This window comes from Carettochelys insculpta, chromosome 14, assembly GCF_033958435.1.
Source record: "Carettochelys insculpta isolate YL-2023 chromosome 14, ASM3395843v1, whole genome shotgun sequence".
Lineage (NCBI taxonomy): Eukaryota > Metazoa > Chordata > Testudines > Carettochelyidae > Carettochelys > Carettochelys insculpta.
Window position 1 is genome coordinate 26,744,862 of NC_134150.1, and position 25,052 is coordinate 26,769,913.

General features: G+C 41.6%; 1 protein-coding gene across 1 annotated transcript in view; it reads left to right on the plus strand.

Moving 5' to 3' along the window:
* Positions 1 to 25,052, plus strand: part of DYNC1LI2 (dynein cytoplasmic 1 light intermediate chain 2) — a 39,881-nt gene that overhangs the window by 365 nt on the left and 14,464 nt on the right. Inside the window, exons 2-5 of the mRNA XM_075008610.1 lie at positions 1,009 to 1,082; positions 1,879 to 1,995; positions 9,745 to 9,975; positions 23,737 to 23,903. Of these exons, the coding sequence (XP_074864711.1) occupies positions 1,009 to 1,082; positions 1,879 to 1,995; positions 9,745 to 9,975; positions 23,737 to 23,903 (589 nt within the window). The remainder of the gene's footprint in view (positions 1 to 1,008; positions 1,083 to 1,878; positions 1,996 to 9,744; positions 9,976 to 23,736; positions 23,904 to 25,052) is intronic.

Here is a 25,052-nt window from a genome sequence, read left to right on the forward strand (position 1 = left end):
GGCCGTGGCAGGAGGGAGTGGCAGGGCGCAGCCCGGCTCCTAGTTCCCCTGCGGCGGGGTGACAGACACCCACCCCCGGTGCCGTGCCGTGCCTGGCTCCCTTCCAGCCGGAGCGCTGGGCGGCAGCGGCGTGACCTGGGCTGCCCAGTTGGGAGGGTTGGAAACTTGGTCGTCCGCGTGGGCTCGTACGAGCTTTGGCCCGGCTGCGCCTGAGGGATTTAAAGGACCGAGACCCCCCTCTGCAGCCCTGGCCAGAGGCCGCCGCTGTTTTTCCGGGGATGTGTGTATGGGGGGATGGGGAGAGGAGTCGTGCAGAGTCATGCAGGAAATTATGGCAGGGCTGGGGATGCTCGGTGTTCTCCCGGCCCTTCGCTTCCCCCGAAAGCCATGTGTCTGATTTCATGGGGTATCAGGGGTCTTGACCGTTTTTTCGTGCTAGGCAGAGAGTACAATGAACACCTGGGCAGCCAGCAGTGACAGCTGGAGTTCTTCCTGTGGTGACCAGGCCTCTTCGTTAGGGGTTCACGTTTGTTTAAAAAAAGGCTGTTCAATGTGTCATTGGCAGGGTACCATTGTGTGTCATAAAAGTGAGCTGCTCTGGTAGCTGCCTTTCAGATTCATCCTGGTGGGTAACCAGATTTTTATTCAACACACTCGTTGGAGGAGAAATAGTTCAGTGGTTTGAGCACTGGCCTACTAAACCCAAGTTTGTGAGTTTAGTCCTTGAGGGGCCCATTTAGGGATCTGGGGCAAAAAAAGGGGGCATTGTGGTTGTCCCTGACTAGAGAGTAGCGGACTTGACTCAACAACCTCTGGTCCCGAGGTCACTTCCAGCTGTGAGATGTGTATGTGCATCACCAAGAGCGTTGGTAAAAATCTTTTCTTAATGGATGACATTTGAAAGGTCTGCTTAAATATCTGTTCATAAGGGGTTTGGAGCTAACATTTACCTGATCTTTCCTGTTGGATGCCCCACTGGAAAACTAACAAGTGGTTCTGTCCCCATAGGTCCTCAATACTGAGTGAAGTTTCCACGCGGTCCAGGTCTAAATTACCATCGGGCAAAAACATCCTTGTTTTTGGTGAGTAGTGTCTTCAAGCAGTGAGGAGTGTTGATTTCTTAGAAATAATAAAGCAAGGCTCACCAATAAGGCAGGGATTTTGGGGTGCAGGGTAAGGGGAGCAGAGTTAAATGATTTAATGAAATAGCTTCCAGTTTTTGTGTGAACAAAATTCTGAGTGGATGTTCAGTTTGACTTAAAACCTGGTTTATATCAGTTTAGCTTGAACTGATAAATGCATAGGTGCAAGGTAGCCAATTTAACAGAGCAAATACAAATCTGCATTTACACTGGTTTAACTTAACTAGTTTTTTAAAGTAAGTTTCTAAACAGTTAGACAAGCCTCCTTTTTGTTAGAGTAAGTCCATTGTGAGATACCATAGTATTTTATCTTTTCCTCTCTGTAGCCCTAAGGTAAAGTGTGGGATCCCCAGGTGGGGCGGGACTTTAAAAAGTTGCTGTGGAACTGGCTGTGCTTATAATGGACATTAAGAGGTTGCACTTGTTGATTAATCAATTGATGTTAAGACATCTTGACGTCACATTCGCGAAGTTCTATGTCCCCAAACTGTTGGATTGTATGGCCTTATGATGATTTACTCTGTATATTCAATCTAATAGAATATGTTTTTGAACAATGGAGCTGCTCTTCTCACTTTTCGACCTTTAAATTGACAAATTAGCCCCAAAACTTGTGGAAGGAGGAATACACAATACCCCTTTAAAAATTTGGAACCTATTAAGTTTGCTTAGAAAATCTTTCCAGGAACAAATAAACTTTTGGAAGTAACTTTTTTCTGTATGAACTTATTGGCAGGTGATGACGGTTCAGGTAAAACAACGCTTATGACTAAAGTACAAGGAGCAGAGCACAGTAAGAAAGGAAGAGGATTGGAATATTTATACCTAAATATTCATGATGAAGACAGGGATGGTAAGTTACATACTTTCACGTAGTCTTTTGCTGCAATTGAGTAGTTGACACATTTTCATGATCATGGGTGTCCCTAGTGTATCTTTGGATTACAGCAGAGTAGCTGGTTCAGCATTCCTTTGTTGTATTCATTGTAAGAAATTCATATGGCTCATAAAAGAAAAATGCTTTTCACATGTACACTATTGTTTCTTTCTCTGCTCTTCTTGCAATCTGAGCTCTAAGCAAAAATACTATAGAACAATTTGTTCTCAGAGGATCCATTTACTTGCAGGACGACTTTTTGCTGATGCAGTTTACTCATACATTATCTGTACTGCTGACACTCAAATAAAGGTGTATGTGACAGGGTGAATCACAGAACCCATTGTGATTTGTCTCCTGGTATGCTGATCATGCCATTGACACCTGCCTTCATGCTCTCTGGGGCTCTCCAAGCACTCTGACATACTAGGCCAGATCCTCTGATCTCCTTCTGACGAGGCACAGAGTCATGGTAACCACCCTTGCACAGCAAAACAAACACTGAACCAGTTCAGTTCTGGGAGGACTCAGTTCTAAGGGCTCAGCACCCAGGAAACCAACTCCCCAAAGGGACCAAAACCACAAAAAAATCCATCTAATGGTAACAGTTATTTACACTGAGCTTGGTAATAAAATAAGGACACTTTTTTGTTTAAGAATATAAAGCAGGAATTAAGTGGTTTCAAGTGAAAATATCAAGCACGTTACTATATTAAAATGAATAAAACATGCTTAGCTAGTTCTAATCCACAAAGAAACTTGTTACAAACAAATTCTTACCTTATATAGCTTGTTCTTGTCTCAGGTAAAATGCTTCAGCATTGATATTTACACTGGCCAGCTCTGCAGTTTTTCAAAGTTGTTTGTTGTCAAGTTACCAATTAGGGTGAGACACGCAATTTCAAAAACCATCTCCATGGAAAAATACCAGGTTTAAGATGGATTCCAGTGTCAGGTGGCCTGATAATACATCTTTGTAGGACCAAACATGCCTTGCACTTATAGGATACATGTGACCATTCACAGGTTGTTGTTTTGAGTACTGAGTCATTGAGTACGAGAGGACCAGTAATTTGTCTTGTTAGCCCATTTAGAACTGTAAACAGATGCACGCTTCATATTTCTAACACACACAAATGATACATGTACAAAAAATTGTAACTGCATAAAATTGAGATACTACATGACCTGTTTGTGCACAACTCAAAGATGCGTTATGCAGTTCATATCCATAAGCCAATTTTCATAAAGCGTGGTGGGGGAGCATGACAGTGTACACCCAGTTTTGATCTACAGAAGGATTTTTAACACACCCAGGGGCTTAAATATGATTTTGTAGCCAAAGGTTTTTAAGGCTAAGTTGTAATGTATAGGTTATATTCTTTTGTATCTTGTGTCTTTGGTTAAACAGTTTCCATTGTCTACATAGAAGTTCCAATAAGCATGGTTAGTTGAGTGAGAAGGAGATCTTAAGCCATTGAGAGAACCATATTGCCTTTTCTCTAATGTGGGGCTTGTCTTTCCTGTTTTCTTTCTCTCATTCCCAAAACTTGTTGCTAGTTTCACTGCAGCTGTTCTCTGGAAGGCAAAAGACAGCTAACTAAAAGAGGTGGCATGGTCCACGACAGGGATGTGCAACCTGCGGCTCTTTAAGGACTTCTTTGTGGCTCCTGACTCTATAGTTACAAAGTAAAAACAAACAAAAAAACTCTCCCCTGGTTACTTTGTGAACATCTAAATCTGAAAAATGAACATCTTATATCTAAATAGCAAACGTTATGTGATCTCAAAATGTTGGATGACTCATCCTTTAATATGTGCAGTGCATTGTAGGATATGTGTGTGCAGCGTTCTTAAGATAGGTGTTAGTAAAAGTACAGTTTGATGTTATCTATTAAGGACCATCTCATAGTCACATGCATTGCGGCTCTTGAATTATTGAGGTTTTTTTTACCAAATTTAAAAAAAAAAAAAAGGCTCTTCTTGCTCTTCTGGTTGCTGGCCCCTAGTCTGGGAAGTAGAGTCAAGTCTATAAGTCAAAAGAACGTAGTGTTCTGCTACAGACCTGTTTGGTCTTGTGCAAGTTACTTTACCTTTCTGTGCCTTAGTTTCCTCATCTATATAGTAGGAGTGTTTATATCAAGCATTTTTTGTAAATGTTTTGAGGTTATGGGATGACTATGTTGTTGTTGTTTGCATTTGAAAATAAAGGACTTTGGAGGAAGCGCATTGCCCACATTGCTTCTTGTGGGTAGGACTGACATACTTTATTTTCACATTGATAGTCAACAGAGACTCTGTTCCCTTCTTGCTAAAGATAACTTATGAATCATAATTCTTGAATCCAGAGACAGCTAAAGAAGTCTTCAGACTGTTGTACCTATATGACCCATGGACTGTGGCCTTGCTGGCAGAAGTGGTCTGTCTTACGCCTGAGGATTTGGAGAAAATGAATTGGACATAAAACCTGCTGCAACTTACCCATCTGCCTTTCCTCTGCCTCTTATCTTCACTGCTCCCTCTTCTGACACCCAAATTAATACTAACATCTGCAGTATTTCCCCTTCTATTGGACATTATTCCTGACTGCTTGCCTTCTTCAGAGGAAGCTGGGAAGGAATTTGGGTTCTCGAACACACTACTTTCAACCAGCTGGAAGGGATTGCCCTCTCCACAATCTTTCCTGTGATCCTGGATAAATGATGAAGAAACAATTTCTTCTTTGGGTACATATTTTCAGTCACCCACCTTTTTGAAGATCAGAAAAAGAGGCAAAAGAAACTGGGGAGTGAGAGGAATGCAGTGTTCAGTAACAGCCAATGAGTAGCCTATGGTATTTCAGACTTTCCTTGTACAGTAATGCCAATATCTTTTCTAAGGTGGTACATCTAAGTCAAGTATTCAGAGCTGTGTTAAGAGAGGATTCCTTAAGACCAGTAAGATGCTGGAGGACAATGAAGGGCACCAAATTCACACTAGGTCCCTGCAACTCTTTGAGTGGGGCAAGAAGAGAATGGCATTTGCATCTTTCTTTGTTTCTAGAAACTATTATCTGGTATCTTCAGACTTCTAGGCTGGGGTCCACAACACTCTTAATCTTGCGTGAAAAATACTGAATACTTTGGGCAGAAACTTGCCTTGTCTAATCTCTCCACCTAATCTAGCCTTTAGAAGCAAGAGGGCAAACTCAATTGCACCTGAGTCCCAAACTAGTTAAACTTTCTTTCCTCCTTACGCCCTTTTCTCTTCCTTCTCTCCACAGTCCCATCTGAATGGTTAGTTTTCTTGCAACTTCATATAGTCTAACTGTAGATTAGGCCCAAGAGACAAACTCCCTCCCAGATCCCACAACCCCTTTGCACTTTACCCCAAGCTCCCTTCTGTACTCAACTTTCATCCCATACCCTGCACCTCCTCCATTTATATCATGGAAGAGCGTGGCCCTTAACCACTTATCAAATTTGTGGCATATGCGCTCTCCTGCTCACCCCCCGCCCAAAAAACAAAAAAAACAAAAAAACAAAAAGCAGTTATTGCCCACCCTTGATGTAAGCCTTTACTTGGATAACTGGTCAGTTCAGGTCAGTTACTGCCAGATGTTAGTCATTCAACATTGCATGCATACTATTTTGGTCTGTAGGTTTCCAGACATACTAGAGTAAATCCACTTTTAGAGATTCTCCTTCACAAGGCCTACCTAGGCCAAGGCATTAATTTCGGAAGGAGGTGCAGAGGCAATTGGCCAGGAAGATGATCTTCCAAGGTCAGTGAGACTAATACCTGAAACTAAAGCATTTTTTCACATATGTGACACTTCAGTTCATCTGAGCATTGATTATCAACAGAATTCACTCGGTGTCAATGACCTGGAAGCTTTGAAAGTTTACCGGACCTTCTAATGGTGAGAGTTTCTAGGGACTGTGATGAAGTTAGTGTCATCTCCTTTTTTCGGATACTGTGATCACAACCAGTACATCTCTTATAGGCAAGGGAGCACATTTTCAACAGCTTCTGCAATTAGTAGAATATGTGCAAGATGAGCTCCATATAGCTCAGTTACAGCATATTTATAAAGTGGCTTTTAAAATCTCTTCTGCTTCTGATGAAAGGCAGTGTTGTTAAGAGATAAATGGACAAGACAGGAGCATATTGCCTCAGCAATTGGTGAAGTGGCAGGGAACACAGACTGTGTGGGATTGGTGCATAGTGTTTTATGTTACAGATAACATGTAGAAAGAGCATGCTAGCAGATTGTGTCATGTGGCAGGAACAACGTAAGCAGATTCTGACCATGACAGACCTCTGTGCTGTTTGTCACAGAGATTAGCAGTCTTAATGTCAGAGCAATTCTGGGCAAGATTGTATCATTGATGCATGCTGGTTGGCCTTGTTGCTCCAGCATGAGACAGCTGCTGTTAGAACATGTATTTCTCATCACAGGAGAAACAGAAGCTCCTGTTGGTATTATTGGAGATGCCATTTCAGGACCATGAACTTATTTTTGCATCCTATTTTGTAGTTTCACTTAACAGGTTGGCTCATGGATATCTGATGACCTTTTGACTTGATAGTCTACATATAAATGCAGGAGATTCAGTGGCAGTAGAGTCTTTTCCCCTTTGAGTAAAAAAATCACTATAGATAGTTCTTGATTATCTTACTACCTACAATCTATTTCCATATTCTGCATCAATGCATCATTTTATTTTTTATTGAACCTAAACCCATTTGCCCAACTTTTATCTTAACCAGTTGCACTTGTCTGAATCGCAGTGAATGAACTGCTAAATGTTTGTGTATTCATTCACCTTATCACCATTTTCCTGAAAGATCTAATTAACATTCTTCTATCATGGAATAGGTTCTGAGAGAAATAATGTTGCCTTGATGCTGATAAAATTCGATAGGCATACTGTTTATACCCTTTCAAGAATACTCTTTATAAAACTGTTTTATAGAATAGTTACTTCTGAAAGAAATGTGAGTTGCAAGCTTTGACTGATCATCCCACTAAATAAAAAACATTTTTTCCTTGCATCTTTATTTCTCATTAAACTGGAAAGGTGGCCACATCTGATAAAAATGATAATTCTAGTGTTTTTCCCATGAACGTGATTACACTTAAGTAAACTAGACTTCATATACTGGGTGATCAAGTGGCTTTGAGTTGCTGTTTGTCTGGGACTAAGATATTTCACAGTTGATCAAGACTTTTGTGTCGCTATTTGTAATCAGTGTAAAGCCATTTCTTCTTAGGCATGTGCTTAGTGAATTGGGCTGTGCAATGAGATGTGTTTATTAAAAGTCTTAGAGCTGACACTATTGTGATTAGGTCAGCATGGATTTAAACATTTCTCAATCTAAACATTTCTGTAGGGTTGCTTACTGGAAATATATACATGAAAGTATATAGAACCACTCAACTTGTATCTAGAACTTCTTGGTCATCTTAACTTTCAGAAGGTAATTTTGCAATTCATGTTTATATTAAAAATTCTTAGCCTACCTTCGTGGCACTTATATTATTTGCTAGACTTCCAGAACTGAAAATGCAGATGACGCTTCTTAAAAAAAAATAGAAAATGGTTGTTTAACATAGCTTAGCCTTAACATTACTCACCCAACTTCCCCTTTATACTCTCATAGGACTTTGCTGGCCTTCCTATATTTTCAACTCCACATATGCAGTGTTGTGAGAGTACTTCTGTCATCCCAGTGGGCACTGTTTTCTAGACGTTCCAGAAGCTTGATTGTTTCTGGTGAGGAGAGAGGGAATATCTCTCAACTGGGAATATTCGGCAACAGAGTTCCATTCGAACCACATTTATTTTAAATAGTAACAGAGAGAAAGCCGTGCTAATGGGTCTGTCCCACAAAAGCTCCTCACCTAATAAATTATTTTGTTAGTCTTTAAAGTGCTACTGGACTGCTTTTTTGGTCTTTAAATAGTAAGTGAATACTACTAGGAAACAGATAGGAGACAAGACATCTTTAACCTAATTAAAAACATTGTTGTTGATCGTGTTTTTTTTTTCTGGGTTAGTGGTACTTAACTGAACCAAAGTCAAGCAGTACCTCAACTTTAACTAGTTTTCAGAGTTCTTAGTTTTTTAAGTCACATTTTTAAATAACAAACCACTCTCAAAATTTTGGTAATATTTTAACTGTATAAGTTCTCTGTGTGCTAAGTCTTTTATCCTATTTGTTTTTCTAAAGTGTCCTGATGAAGTCTCAGCTGTGATTTATTGACTGATCTATGTCAGGATGGCCATTTTGCTATATATTCAATAATTCAAAGTGCAGCTTGGATCAAGTGCTAGAAAACAAAATGTGGAGTCATTTTAAAACAGTGGTCCCGAACTAGGGGGCACGCCCCCCTCATGAGATCCAGAGAAATATTTTTTTGGGTGGGGGAGCTGTTCTGGGGTTGGGACAGCCTCCGCAAGGGACAGAAAGGGAGTTCTGTTTTGCCCCCAGCTTTGTTTTGGCCCTCCCACAACCTTGGCTCTCGCCTGGGTCCCCAGACCCTGGCTCCTGACTACAGTTTCTGGGGAAGTGTAGGCAGATTACACTGGGATAAGGAGTAGTGGGGGACAGCGGTGAGTGGGTAATACTTAGAATACATGTAGATCTTCAGTAGAAAGTTAAAATTCTCACATGTTGCAAATTATCACAGGTTGAATGTTTCTAATCTGAAACGCTCTCATTCAGCAACATCCGTAATCCAGCATGATTTTAGTTAGCTAGATGACTATTTATCATGAGTGTAACCAATGTCCCTTGGTCCCATAAAATTTGTCAGCCACCAGTCCTGACTCTGTTCTGTGCTGTTATTTAGCTGTCATTTACCCCCAAAATGTCTAAGAGCCCAGTAAGCAGTGAAAGTATTGATACTGTCTAGCAGCATTATCAGCCTCCTGTGGACTGGCAAAGTGTCTCTTCTGCACCAGTTAGGTCCTGAGGGTGCCAGATTAGAGAGGTTTAACCTGTATTCCAAAATTAATCTTGCTACATGGCCGGAGACCAATGATTGCTAAAGTAAGATACTTCAGTGTTTTTTGCAGAATACTGGCTTCCATAAAGGATTGGGGGAACCAGGCATTAAATTATATTTCAGTTCTATTTTGGGCTTGTTCGTAAACTGTTTTGATATCTGCATTTTCAAGTTTATTAGAAATCTATGTTAACCTTTCATGCTAGACTCTCAATACTTTGCAGGATTCTGGCTAAAGATACTAGCATCTAACACGGTGACTCCTTAATCGTGGGCACAACTGTAATGATCTTATGTCATACTTGGAGTCCAGGATATATGCCAGATCCATTTGTGCTGTGTAAGGTATTAAGTGAATGTCTGTATTCAGTGTAGCACACTAAGCAGAAACTATGATTTTGTAAAAATAAAATGTGTACATAGTAAAAGACAAAGAATACAAGTGTCCATTCTTCTCCACTGCTGAGTTAAAACCAGTATTGCAGGAGGCCACAGCTTACTTTATAGGGACGCTGCTAAATTGCATTGTAGGTGCTCTTTCTTCTCTAAGGGATGGGTAGTACGCATATAGTCATTATGGTAAATGCCAACAGACTAGACTTGCTTGTAGCTAGCCTCTGTTCATCTTCAAATTGTAATACCATGTCGGTTTGCTACTTACTGATAAGCTAATGTGACTGTAGCAAAATGCACATCAGTTTGAGGTATAATTGTCCCTTACTGTGTTTTAGATCATACTCGCTGTAATGTCTGGATTCTGGATGGTGACCTCTATCATAAAGGGCTCTTGAAGTTTGCTGTTTCTGCAGAAAACCTACAAGAGACCTTAGTAGTCTTTGTGGCAGATATGTCTAGACCATGGACTATTATGGAATCTCTACAAAAATGGGCCAGTGTCTTACGTGAGCACATTGATAAGCTGAAAATTCCTCCGGAAGAGATGAGAGACATGGAACAAAAATGTAAGTCAAGCATGATGTTCCTTAACCCCGCTTTTTTTTTTTTTTTTTTTTTTTTTAAATATGTCTTTCTGGACTACTTAAAAGCAGGAGAGCCCTAAATATAAACTTTGACATTTTGACTGTAGCACTGCTTTTAAGTTTTTATGGACTTTTTGTCCAGTTTGTAAAGAAATATTACAGCTTCAGTTTGTATTAGCTATTATTTAACCACTTCTTGAGTAAAGGTGTAGTATTTCAAGTTGTCTTATATTTCAGCCTTTGTGCTTTCTTAATACATCAGCATTTAATCAGCCAAGTGTAAATGTGATCATTCTCTGGTTTATCTGGATGTTTACTTAGCCAGTCTAATCCTGGTCCCAGTTAGATCAGATATTCTGGTGCTTCATGTTCCTGTAAAACTAAGTGTCATGTGAACTGGATCTCTTGGATATGTTTCCCTCTCCAGCCAATAACAAAATACAGTAGTACTGACACAGGATTTTTATTTAGTGTTCAACCCTCAACATTTCAGAACTCTGTGATAGCAAAGTACCCAGGGTTAAAAGACTTGCTGAGATAGCCCAACAAACAGTCTCTGTCCTTTGAGCTGTAAGGTGAAGGGTAATTGAGTTTGAATCAAGATACTCGATACAGGAGACCAAGAATTACCCCGTACAGAAGAGGAGAAGCCTCGTACCCCCAAGGCTGGGAAGTCTACTGCCACCCCTGCAAGAAGGAAACGTAGAATAGTGGTGGTTGGAGACTCTCTTCTGAGGGGGACGGAGGCGCCCATCTGTTGCCCTGACATTTCCTCTCGGGAGGTGTGCTGCCTGCCAGGGGCCCGTATCTGAGACGTTACGCAGGCATTGTCGAGGATTATCCGGCCCTCTGACTACTATCTCATGCTTCTCATTCATGTGGGCACTAATGATACTGCGAGGTGTGACGCTGAGCAGGTCAAGAGTGACTTCAGGGCTCTGGGGGCACGGGTCAGGGGGCTTGGGGCACAGGTGGTATTCTCTTCAATCCTGCCTGTCAGAGGTAGGGGCCCAGGCAGAGACAGGTGTATCCTGGAGGTGAATGCTTGGTTGCGTAGATGGTGTCACCAGGAAGGCTTTGGTTTCTTTGACCACGGGATCCTTTCACTGGAAGGACTGCTAGGCAGAGATGGCGTTCACCTTTCGAGGAGGGGGAAGACCACATTTGGACACAGGCTGGCTAACCTAGTGAGGAGGGCTTTAAACTAGGTTCGACGGGGGCAGAGGAGCAAAGCCTGCAGGTAAGTGGAGAGCATGGATACCTGGGAGATGAACTTGAAATGGGAGGGAGTATGGGCTACACTGGGAGAGTAAAAAGAGAGCCAGGGCAAAACTGGGAGGCAAGACCAAATCAATGTCTGAGATGCCTATATGCAAATGCAAGAAGTATGGGAAATAAACAAGAAGAATTGGAAGTACTAATAAATGAATACAACTATGATATCGTTGACATCACAGAAACTTGGCGGGATAATAGTCATGATTGGAATGTTGGTATTGAAGGGTACAGCCTGCTTAGGAAGGACAGACAGGGAAAGAAGGGAGGAGGTGTTGCCTTGTATATTAAAAATGTACACACCTGGACAGAGGTGGAGATGGACGTAGGAGATGGATGGGTTGAAAGTCTCTGGGTTAGACTCGGAGGAGTTAAAAACAAGGATGAGGTCCTACTAGGTGTCTACTACAGGCCCCCTAGCCAGGTGGAAGAGGTGGATGAGGCTTTCTTTAAACAGCTAACAAAATCATCCAGAGCCCAGAATTTGGTGGTGATGGGGGACTTCAACTATCCAGGTATATGTTGGGAAACTAATACAGCAGGGGACAGACTGTCCAATAAATTCTTGGATTGCATTGCAGACAACTTTTTATTCCAAAAGGTTGAAAAAGCTACCGGGGGGAAGCTGTTCTAGATTTAATTTTAACAAATAGGGAGGAAATTATTGAGAATTTGAAAGTGGAAGGATGCTTGGGTGAAAGTGATCATGAAATCATAGAGTTCACAATTCTAAGGAAGGGTAGAAGGGAAGACAGTACAATAGAGATAATGGATTTCAGGAAGGCAGATTTTGGTAAACTCAGACAGCTGGTAGGTAAGGTCCCATGGGAAGCTAAACTGAGGGGAAAAACGGCTGAGGAGAGTTGGCAGTTTTTCAAAGGGACATTATTAAAGGCCCAAAAGCAAGCTATCCCTCTGTGTAGAAAAGATAGAAAACATGGCAAAAGACTGCCTTGGCTTAACCGGGAGATCTTGCATGATCTCAAAATAAAAAAGGAATCATATAAGAAATGGAAACTAGGACAAATAACAAAGGATGAGTATAGGTAAACAACACGAGCATGCAGGAGCAAGATTAGAAAGGCTAAGGCACAAAATGAGCTCAAGCTAGCTACAAGCATAAAGGGAAACAAGAAGGCGTTTTACAAATACATTGGTAACAAGAGGAAGACCAAGGAGAGTGTAGGGCCATTGGTCAGTGACAAGGGAGAAACAGTAACAGGGAATTTGGAAATGGCAGAGATGTTTAATGATTTCTTTGTTTTGGTCTTCACTGAGAAATCTGAAGGAATGCCTGACATAGAGAATGCTAATGAAAAAGGGGTAGGTTTAGAAGTTGAAATAAGAAAAGAGCAAATTAAAATTTACTTAGAAAAATTAGATGTCTGCAAATCACCAGGGCCTGATGAAATGCATCCTAGAATCCTCAAGGAGCTGATAGAAGAGGTATCTGAGCCTTTAGCAATCATATTTGGAAAATCATGGGAGACGGGAGAGATTCCAGAAGACTGGAAAAGGGCAAATATAGTACCCATTTATAAAAAGGGGAACAAGAATAACCTGGGAAACTACAGGCCAGTCAGCTTAACTTCTGTGCCAGGAAAGATAATGGAGCAGGTCATTAAAGAAATCATCTGCAAGCATTTGGAAGGTGGTAAGGTGATAGGGAACAGCCAGCATGGTTTTGTTAAAAACAGATCATGTCAAACCAATCTGATATCCACAAGGCTCGTCATTCTATCAAAGAAAGCTAAGGGAGAAGCGGTGGATGTGATATACCTAGACTTCAGTAAAGCATTTGACATGGTCTCACATAATATACTTATCAATAAACTACTCAAATACAACTTAGATGGGGCTACTGTAAGGTGGGTGAACAACTGGCTGGATAACCATACCCAGAGAGTAGTTATTAATGGCTTTCAATGCTGCTGGAAAAGTGTAACTAGTGGGGTTCCACAGGGGTCTGTTTTAGGACCGGTTCTCTTCAATATCTTCTTTAACGATTTAGATATTGACATAGAAAGTACACTTATTAAGTTTGCAGATGATACCAAGCTGGGAGGGGTTGCAACTTCTTTGGAGGATAGGGTCATAATTCAAAAGGATCTGGATAAACTGGAGAAATGGGCTGAGGTAAACAGGATGAAGTTTAATAAGGACAAATGCAAAGTGCTCCACTTAGGAAGGAACAATCAGTGTCACACATACAGAATGGGAAAGGACTGCCTAGGAATGAGTACAGCAGAAAGGGATCTAGGGGTTATAGTGGACCACAAGTTAAATATGAGTCAACAGTGTGATGCTGTTGCAAAAAAAGCAAACATGATTCTAGGATGCATTGACAGGTGTGTTGTCAACAAAACACAAGAAGTCATTCTCCCGCTCTGCTCTGCGCTAGTTAGACCTCAGCTGGAGTATTGTGTCCAGTTCTGGGCACCACAGTTCAGGAAGGATGTGGAGAAATTGGAGAGGGTCCAGAGGAGAGCAATGAGAATGATCAAAGGTCTAGAGAACATGACCTATGAAGAAAGGCTGAAGGAATTGGGCTTGCTTAGTTTGGAAAAGAGAAGATTGAGAGGGGACATGATAGCAGTTTTCAGATATCTAAAAGGGTGTCACAAGGCAGAGGGAGGGAACTTGTTCTTCCTTGCCTCTGAGGATAGAACAAGAAGCAATGGACTTAAATTGCAGCAGGGGAGGTTCAGGTTGGACGTTAGGAAAAAGTTCCTAACTGTCAGGGTGATCACACACTGGAACGAATTGCCAAGGGATGTGGTAGAATCTCCGTCACTGGAGATGTTTAAGAAGAGGTTAGATAGATGGCTTTCAGGGATGGTCTAGAAAGTGCTTGGTCCTGCCACGAGGGCAGGGGCTGGACTCGATGGCCTCTTGAGGTCCCTTCCAGTCCTACTCTTCTATGATTCTACAGCTGAAGCAACTTTGTTAGTGTATAGTTTAAGGATTTTGAAAGATCATACACCCTTCTTTTACAGTCTATATATCAAAGCCTCTTACAATGCATAGCTTGTATTGCGTCTTACTATAACAAATCCTGAGAAGTTAATATAGAGAAACATTAGTGACCTTCATTCTTCCCACCAAAATAAGTCAAAGCAATTCAATCCTTGGTTTTAATCATAATTTGTCAGCTAGCAGGAAACTTAAATAATCAATTTGCTATTAAATTTAACCTTTACACTAAATTTTGCTGCTATTTCCTGCTAACCAGGGAGATATTCTATAGTTATCTGTATTTATTTAAGCAATTGTGTAGGTTAACTTTCCACTAGGTCACTGTTTTCTTATGAAATTTGTGTCAATCTCTATTTGGATGTACTTTTTCTGATGCTCATAGGTTGTGAAGGTCATGTTTGTAATTCCTGTGGAGATATAAATCATCCCGAAGTTATGTCTATACCCATGGTGTCCAAACAATTCTGAAGCAGTAGCTGCTATAGTGGCCAATGCTATAATGAACTAGCCACGTTATTCTGAAAATAATTCTGAAAATTGGGGTGCCTTGTTCAAGCCAACTAGACACACTCAAATAGCCACATGTGGCTAGCGTTTTAGACACCATGAGTCTACAGTGTGCACCTTACTTGACTGTGTAGCATGCTGCATTAAGGTATGGAGTGAAGCTCTTCTTTGACAGAAAAAAGCTGTCCTACAGACAAAATAAAACTATCCCCAAAGAAGGGCTGTAGCCTTGTCAGTGGGAGATGCTAAAAGCTGTCCACAGTACCATTTTTCATCAGTAAAACTGCTCTCAATCAGGGAGCATTATCACTGTGGACTTATCTTGCAAGTCTGAGAGAATAGTTCGAACAAGATAGGTATTAAATTTATTCAATATAGCCCATGCAGAATTTTCCAAGCAACGGAAGGAATTGCTCATGTCACAGTTTTTGAGGCTTGGGGGATAGTAATACAGGGATATCGCAAGGATCACTTTGCCATGGAATACCATAAATGATTGAGTTCTGGTGTTTTGAACAGGGGTGAATCGAGGTTGTCTTATACTTGTTTGTCTGTTGAAACACTAGTGAAAACTAAATTGTGCTTAGTGCATTTGGAAAGTAGTAGTAGGCTATTAGCATTCTTGTTGCCAACTCCATGATACCCTAGCATGTTGATGACAGAGGAATAATAAATTTTAGCAAAGGCCAGTGCGGAGGAGAATAGGTCTGTTATTGACTCTACAGTCATACCCAGAGATACACCCATTCGGGTTATGAGAATTCAGGTTTACAAGGAGTTTGATTTAAAACCCCTACCTCGTCTTACAAGGCATTTCCTTGCATTTACAAGGACCAGTTTCAATTTTGTGCGCCTCAGCGGGACGCGGATGCCCTGCAGCGGGAGAGAGGCTGTGGCTCCAGGCAACGGCTGCCTGCAGCTGCATCCCATCCAGCATGTTCTCTGCAGCACCTGGCGGCTGTTTCCTGGAGTTCCTGTCCCAGCCTTTACGTGTGGCTGGTCTGGGTCTCCGCCTCAGCTCTGCAGCAGCAGCGTACCCCGGCCCAGTCGGCGGCTGCGGGCTTCCAGGTGCTCCTGTGAGACATGGCTGCTGGGTGCGCAGCACATCCCGCCCCTGTCGTTCACTCCCTGGGCAGCTAGGGGGACACCGCTGCCCGCCCTGCGCAGCTCTGCCTCGGGCGCCGCTTGCTGCCTGTGGCATTCCTTTGCATTTAGCGTCTCAGATGCTGCTGCTGGTGCCTCTCCACCACGCAGCCCCACACGTGCGAGGCATCACCCCTTGCCAGCTGGGGGCCTCCTGTGCCTGCTGAGCTCCCTGCGCGGCCAGCCTCTGACACCACCCCCTCCCTGCTTAACCTAAGCTGTGCTCAGGCTGGGCTGCCTCCCCATGCCCTGCTCTGCCCTGCCCGCCCCCTAGCACTGGCCCCGCTTCTGCAGCCACGGGCAGCTACCCAGCTTTGCGCCCCTCTCGCAGGCGCTCTTCGATTTCCGTTCCCCTGTCTGTGCAGGTAAACAAACATATTGTAGAGTAATTAATGAAGGGAAAAGGCCTTGTTAGGTTGTGTTATGATAACTAATGTTAACTATTGAAGTAATTGTGTTTTAGCATAGATGGGTGTAAATTTTGGGCTCAGGAACTCATAAATTTTTTTCCCATTGAAATTAATGGTAATTACATTTTCGACTTAAGAACGGCCATACTGGGTCAGACCAAAGGTCTGTCTAGCCCAGTATCCTGTCTGCTGACAGTAGCCAATGCCAGGTGCCCCAGAGGAGGTGAACCGAAGACAATGATCAAGCGATTTGTCTCCTGCCATCCATCTCCTGCCTTCGACAAAAGGCAAGGCGCCATACCTTACCCCTTGCTAATAGCCATCTATGGACCTAACCTCCAAATATTTATTGAGCTCTTTTTTAAACTCTTGTTAGAGTCCTTGCCTTCACAGTGTCCTCTGGTAAGGAGTTCCACAGGTTGACTGTGCTCTGTGTGAAGAAAAACTTTCTTTTATTAGTTTTGAACCTGCTACACATTAATTTAATTTGGTGTCCTCTAGTTTTTACATTATGATTATTATCATTATCATTATATTACTTACAAGAATTCGCCCTAAGAGGAGTTTTTCAGGAACGAATTCCCCTTGTAAGGTGGGGGAAGACTGTATTTGGCAGTGACTCATGTTTGCAGGAAATCAAAAAGTCTGTGGTAAACTTCACACCAAAGCATCTGCATTTGTTCTGAGATTTGGGAGATCAATACAAGTTGTAAACAGTGCCCTCTTCTTTTAGCTGAAACTCTTCTAGTCTTGTCTCATGGAGTGCCTTTATTGGTATTACAGGGTGCCACTATTCTACTGCAGACAAAGCCTAAGTGTGGTTGGACTTTCACAAATTCTTGAACAAGGCTCCCTCATCAAAGACTTTTAAGCAAAATAGGCAGGGGATAAGGGGAAGGGCCATTTCATGGATCAGTAACAAGCTAGAAAACAGGAAACAAAGGGTAGGAATAAATGGTCAGTTTTCACATTGGAGGGGGTAAATAGCAATGATCCCCAACAATCTGTACTGGGACTAGTGCTCTTTAGCCTGTTCATACATGATCTGGAATAAGGGGTAAAGAGAAAACTGGAAAAGATTTCAGATGACACAAAGTTACTCAGGCTAGGTAAGACCAGAGTTGACTGTGATAGTTTAAGAGAGGGATCTCATAAAAGTGGGTGGGTAGTCAATAAAATGGCACATGAAGTTTACTGTTGATAAATGCAAAGTACAACACTCAGGAAAACTTAACCCCCAGATATACGTACAAAATGAAGGGATCTAAATTACCTGTTACAACTCAAGAAAGAGATCTGGGAATTAGTATTGATCGTTTTCTGTAAACATGTACACTCATCCCTCGTTTAACAAGTACTCTACTTATGAGTACGTGCTAAAACGAGAGATGCAGATACTTACCACTGTTCACTATTTGAGTGAACTTCCCCCCGCTCCTATGAGCTGGCTGCGGGGTCCCTGGCCGGGGCACGGGGAGAACTGCAGCCCCACAGCTGGAGCTGAGCCAGCCATGGGGGTCCTGGCTGGGGCACGGGGAGATCCTCAGTCCCGCCTAGCCCCATCCCAGCACTCCTCCCACTGCAGCAACTCCCCACCCCGCCCTGTCCGTTCCCAACATTTCCCACAGCTCCCCACACATCCCCCAGCCCGCTCCCAACACCCACCCCGTCCCCTTCCAAACCTCCCCCCCCCCGCACCCCAGGTACCTCTGCTGCAGCTGGGAGGAACAAGCCACCACCTCCTCCACAGGAGCCACCTGCAGATTTTAACCCTTCCTCCCACTCATGGCCCCAAACTGCCCCCAGCCTTTAACGCTCTCCAAACACCCCACACCCAGGTTCACTTAGCTTTCCAAAGCAATGCCACCTGCTGCCACTCCGTCACTGAGTTTGGAGCGCTAGGAATCAGACACTTTTACATGTATTTTAATGATAATTTAATGTCACTCTTATGAGTTTTCCCATACTAGCAGAAAGTTGGGAACCAGTTGTGGTGTTCAGGCTGCTGCAGGTTGGGTCCATGGGGTAGGTGCGGGGGGTTCAAGCTGCAGCAGGCTGGGTGTGCGGGGCTGGTTGGGGAGGTTCAGGCTGCAGTGGCTTTGGGTCTGTGGGATTACAGCTGTGGCAGTTTGTGGGGGGGGGTCTGGCAGGGTGGGTTGTTAAGTCTGTGGCAGTTTGGGGGTCTGTGGGGCCGGCGGGGTGGGGCTTAAGGTTGCAGAGGTTTGGGGTCTGGAGCCAGTAAGGCGGGGGGTCAGGCTGTGGCAGTTTGGGGTCTGTGGGGCTGGTGGGCAGGATTAAGGCTGCAGCAGTTTGGGGTCTGTGGGGCCGGCAGTGGGGCTAAGTCTGCAGCAGTTTGGGTGCACAGGGCTGGCAGGGGGTCAGGCTGCAGCAGGTTGGAGCTGTGGGGAGAGGGGTTAGGCTCATATTATTGGGGGGAGTTACTTATCTAGTGAACAAAAGTAAGTATATGTGTCCCTTGTTTTAGTGAATACTCATTTAATGAGGGATGAGTGTACTTCAGACAACACGTAATGAAGCCGTGCAACTCATTACCAGGGACTGTTGTGAAGACCAGAAGTATGACTGCCTTCGAAAAGAACTGTATACATGAACGCAGGGTAGAACTGCCAGTAGGGCTCGGGATGCAGCCTCATGTTCTGGGTTTCCCTAAATCTCAGACTGTCAGAAGTTGTGTCTGAGATAGACCCTGTTTTGTTCATTTCATCTGAAACATCTGGTACCAGGAACTACTGAAAAACAAGTTTCTGGGCTAGATGGATCATTAGTTTGACCACGTATGAGTGTTCTTATTCCCACAAATTATCCACCACCTATCTTTGTCTCTGCATGACACCAGCCATCTTGCTTAGAATCTGGCCATCATCTTTGCCTCAGAGTTCTTTTCTTTTAGGTCATCCCATCTAGACTGTGTCTTAGGTCTCTACATGAGGTGCTTCTGGTCAGGGGTTTAAAGTGTGATTCTCTGACCAGTCTTGCTATACTGACAGTGGTGTTTTAGTGTAGATTCTTTATGCTGATGTATGCTGCATCCGTACTTCAAAGTGTAATCCTGGGCCAAAATCTTGTAGATTCTGTCTGCAGAACACCTAAGAGATGTTTTTTCCTATCTGTCCACACAGCAAAAACTCATCCAGGCTCTTATTTCAGATGTCAGTTACTACAATACAGTAAACTCTTTGATATCTGGCATCCACAGGACTGTGAGGTTGCCGGATAATCAAATATTCTGGATAATAGAGCGGAATACCTAGTAAGGCATAACAATAAAGAAAAACAAGATTATATATTGTGAAACAAATGTATGCAGAATATTGTTCCCAGTCTTTTTCCACAAGCATCCACACGCATTAGAAGACTTTTACCCCCTTCCAGCAGGACATGACCTCAGCTCAGTAACTCTGGGCAGCGTGAGTAGCTCATGCTGGGTGGGAGAGCAGAGGAGCCTGCCAGCTGCACTCAGATGCAGCACACAGGGATGCAGGGCAGTGCTGAGTGGGCTGCCCCCCGCCCCCCCCGGGGCAGGGGCATTGCTGTCACGCTCTGTGCACAAACACCATCCCTGACGCTGCTTCTCCACATTTCCTCCCAGTGTCTGCTGTGCAGAGATCCCAGGAGCAATGCCCACCTCCCCCTTACAAGTCAGCTCTTTATATAAAATCCGTTCTGTTGTTGCTTTTTGGAAAAAATGTTTGTGGATCCCTGTATGCTTTCCTGTCAATCTTTTGAAGAGTTTTTACTCCACTGGAAAAAAAACCCTCTATTCTGCTAGTGCTGTTTAATCCATCAAAAACTAAATGTATCTAAAAGCTATTTTAAATGGCTTCTTTATGTAGTGAAACTGAAATAAATGTTCTTACAGATATTTTTTCCCATATGAATACAGCTTGCTCTTTCAGGCTGATTTGTGCACTTCAAAAAAAATTCACCTTAAGGAAGGACAGGGAATTTAGAAATTGACAAGCAGCTGTTTTTTTGTTTTGTTTTTTGTTTTTTGTTTTTTTTAAAAAGCACAAACCTAGCATGTACAAGACAGTATTTTGCTTATGAGGTTGGTGTTTCAGAAATAGCAATTTAAGTTGAAAAGTCAATAGCTTGCGCTTCTTAACCATTTTGACACCATGAAGAATAGTAACAGAGAGGTAGCCATGTTAGTCAGTACGCCAACAATATAAAGCAGCAGAAATGATTTATTCAGTGACTAATAAAATAATCTATTCAGTGATGAGCTTTCTTGGGGATCTGAAGAAATGCGTCTGTCCCATGAAAACTCATCACCGAATAAATCAGTTTTAGTCTTTAAAGTGCTACATTTCTGCTGCTTTATTTTTACACCAGTTCATCTCTACTTACAGCTGCACATTGCCTGATCCTGCTGGAAACCCTCTGTAGGCTTGAGTCTTCTGTGCTTGTTAGTATAGGTTTTTTGTTGTTGTTGTACTTGATAACTTAGCCCTCAGGCTCCATGTTGCTTTTACTGAAAATACAGTGGCTTTTGTTGGTATAATCAGAGTTGTTTGATATCTTGACAGGCTGCAGCTTTTTCATATTTGAAGGATCTTGAGAAATACACTCTTTTGTCCTGTTAAGAAAATACTTCTCTCATTTTGTGAATACAGCCTAGCATATTATCACTGATAACTTTGCTTTTGTTAGCAAAATTTTATACTGAGCACATAGTAGTATAATATACACTTATGGTGAGTGTCAGGTTACACCCCCCCCCCATCATGATTTAAACCTATCACTACTGTCAAATTATGTGTGGAAGAAAGAAAATCCTTTTAGCCACAGAAATACATTTGTGTTCGTGAAGGATTACATCACCCCATATTTCCCTCATGAGAGAAACTGTGAACGGATGTCTATTCAGCGGTATAATGAGATGCATATTTTTGGTCTTTATCCTTGTTAAATGCTTTGGAATAAATTACTTCCTCTACAGTCGTTTGTGTAAATACACATAATACTCCTGTATATTCTGTATGTGGTGTTGGTATACTTTCTGTTCTGGTATTGGAATTTAAACTTCCATGTGCTTTGATCACAAATGTGCAAAAGAGTGAGCTGTTCTCTTCATAATGGTATTGCTGTGGCCTGAGAAGGCTTCACTTTATTTTCAAACAAAAATAACTGTTCAAATAGCAGTGCAATGTAGAAGACTATATAAGCAAATGCACTTGGGAGATTTTTTTTTTTGGGGTGGGGGAAGGGAGATAGGGAATCTCTCTTGTCTCTAATGTTTAAATTGAGGAGGGAGTCAATAAAGAGCTGTGGGAGGAAGTTTTATTTCTGATGTTTTTTTTAATTTTTTTTTGTTTTTCTTGGCTGCTATTTCAGTTGATGATATTTAGAATTGGTAGCTGAAACTCAGTATGTCACCTTTAAAGTAAGTAGTGGACTATTTCCCTTTGTCCCTGCTATCTTGGGTGCATGCTGGTGGTCATAAATGGTACTGTTGGGGTTCTCTTTCCTTTGTCTTCCTACCACAGTCCTTTTAGTTGGTAGGCATCCTTCTTGAAAAGCTTAGAGTGCTTTCGTTTTGCAAGCTTTGTTTTATTGACTCTTCAAAAGTTTTCCATGTCAAAAAGCTCAGAATACCAATTTGCATTGCATGAGTCAAATATTTTCATTTTGCATTTTTTAATGACCTTAATAGTAAATTTGCAAAAGTCTTCAGAACATAATTTGTAGCAGCTTTGCCAAATGGAGGCTTTTTCAGATTATTTAGATTTCATGTGCCACATACTAAAAAGAGCCTTGAATATAATCATGGATTCAGTGTGCAGATAATGTTTCTCTTTTAGTAAGAGATGACAACAGCAAAAATGAATTGCTTTTGTAAACTGGGAGTGGCTGTTTAATTTGGTGTTTCCTGTACTTGTTGTTTACATTTTTGCAAAAAGTGTATCTCCAAAGTGTATTGGTAAATAGCATTTGCTTGCAGAAGATAACTCTTTTAGTAGGGTTGTAATGAATACAAATTATAACCTTGCTTTGCTGCACGTTACAGTGAACAGTATGATGCAAGGCACAAAGTAAATTTGTGGGGCCTTTTGGTCTGAACTACCAGAACCCTTTTTTTCTTGATGCTTCTGTTGGTGTACATTTAAAAATATTGTCAAGTTTGTTTGCTTTGAGTACTATACTCGGCTCTTAACTTCTAGATTTCTTATTTATTGTTGTGTTTGTGATTTAAACCTTCAGTACCCTTAATTGGATGTGTAGTTTTTCTGAGCCTGAAACCACTTTTCAGAAGCAAAGTTTTTGGTCATCAAGGCTCCACAAAATCAAATTAGAATCACTTGTTTGAATAGGTGTGCTTCTTCACATTTTATGCACTTGTACTTTAAATTTGTGATCTGAGTTTTGTGGGGGTTTTTTTTTGTTTGTTTACTGTTTGCTAGCTTTGAGGATCGGAAGTCACATTTAATTCCTCCTTTTAACCTCTTAGACTGTGATTATTTTTATGCTATCATTCCTCCTTTGTAAATGCAAAACATAGAGCTCAGTATCTTCACATGTTGTTGTTACCTATAAATATAATTTCACAGTTTTCAAGTTATTGGATTGTTCTGTGGCGTGAAATTTCACTTAATATGATCTTAATCTCCTGACACAACATAGGGCAGTGTTTGGTGGTAGCACTGCTTGCTCTAGAGATGGGAAGCACCACTGCTTTAAAAATCTGGGGAACAATATTACTTGTCTTTAATGAAACATTAGCTAATGTAGTGGAGTACCCTGATAGTGCAATGCAGTGGTTCCCAAACTGTGGGGCCCAGAGGAGTACAGGGAGAAGAGGGAGACATGGTAGGACCCAGGTAAGCCCCACAGGTCATGGCAAGAGATTGCCACTCCAGGCCTGCAGCACCAGTGATAGTTCTCCGCCTCCCATCACAACTCCCAAGGAGTCATGGACAGATTCTGTTATGGATAAGGGGAGGAACAAAAAAAAAAGTTTGAGGACCTCTGATATAATTGGTGCATTATTACTATTATTACGCTGTCACTCACTTCAATCAATGTTGAACTGTTGTTATAAATACTACTTTTTTTTAGTGAACAACCAAAAGATTTTATAGTAGACTTGTTTGCAAAGTATTACATTAGCACTTTGTCATTAAGCGCTCCTATTTGATAGCTCAATTCAGAAATAAAATTAAGTAATTATAAGTTTGCAGACTTTCACTTTGTTATTAATAGGGTTGATGCCTAGAAATTGCCAAAGTCTCTCTCTTTTTAATTTGGCTCAGTAGAAATCGTACAATTTCTGGACGTTCAAATTCTGTTTTCTGTTCATGCTTCACCTTACAAGGTTAAAAAGATGCTCATAAACTTAAACTATTTCACTGTAACACAAATTTTAAAAATGAATTCCCATCTTTTACCTTACAAAGATCTTTTTTCATAGATATAAAGGAGTTCCAGGAGTATGTTGAACCTGAAGAAGGCTACCAAGGATCACCACAGAGAAGAGGTCCATCATCTGGCCAAGAAGATGAAAATGTTACTTTGCCACTTGGAGAGAATGTGCTGACTCACAATCTTGGGATCCCTGTACTAGTGGTTTGTACAAAGGTGAGCATTTACTAGGAAGACTGTTTACTTTTACTTTTGACAGGTACATTTGTTGCGAATTATTAGCAAACTGAAAGCTTTGGATTTAGAGGAGAAACGTCTTTTAAAAACTTTTGATATAAACAAGACAAATAGTTCTTATTTTTTCCATAGAAGTATTGAGAAAAACAGGCTAGTCTTCTCAGTTTGGCCAAAAGAGACACAGGAGTTCTAAAATGTGGACTTTGTCCACCCTTAACTAAAAAAGGGAAGACATTGTTTATCAAAAATCTTTTTTCCAAATGTTTTGATGCATATAAAATAAACACTTTCCTTTCCATCAGGTTTCACTTACATAGTATCTGAGTCTCCCTATATAGTCTGTGTGTGGTAGTTTTTAGATGACATCAGAATCTTAATGTAAAAGAGTGAGTTGAGAGTACTTCCAACTTATCTTTATACATCATACAGTCACAGGTTTCCTTTTAAAAAAAGATGTTTAAAAACTAATAATTGAATAAAAATAGCATTTCAGTAATACACATTTGTGTCATCAACTTCAATTTCTGGTTATAAATAATAGATATTTGATGTGGCTTTAACTTTCATTTGGACACCTTTTGCCTTTGGTAGCTTGTGCATTTTACCCCTTGTTTAATTAGTCCAGTATTCCAAACAAAAGGCTTGGCTTGAATGCCGATTAATACAAGGGAAGATGGATATGGTAGAATCTCAGAGTTACAAAATGACAGGTCAACAACACACCTCATTTGGAACAGGAAATATGTAAGCAGGCAACAGCAAGGACCAAAAACAAAACGAAGCACCCCCCACCAATCACTTACACCAATACAGTTCAGTCCTGTTGTATGCAAACTGTTAAAATGAAGGGCAAGTTTTAAAAACTGACCAGGGAAGGAAATAATTTCTGTGCATTTTTAATTTAAATTAAGGTGGCTAAAGGCATTGCTCTTCTGTAGAGTAAAGTTTTTCTAACCTGTGTTAAGTCATTGTTCTGTTTGTAAACTTTTGAAAGGACCACCAGAGAAGATACAAATATTTGAGTTATGAGCAACTCGCATTCCCACGGTGTTCATAACTCTGAGGTACTGCTATACATCTAAGAGTTTGAAGAACATGCAGATTGTGTGCATGGAAATGTTAAGTGGC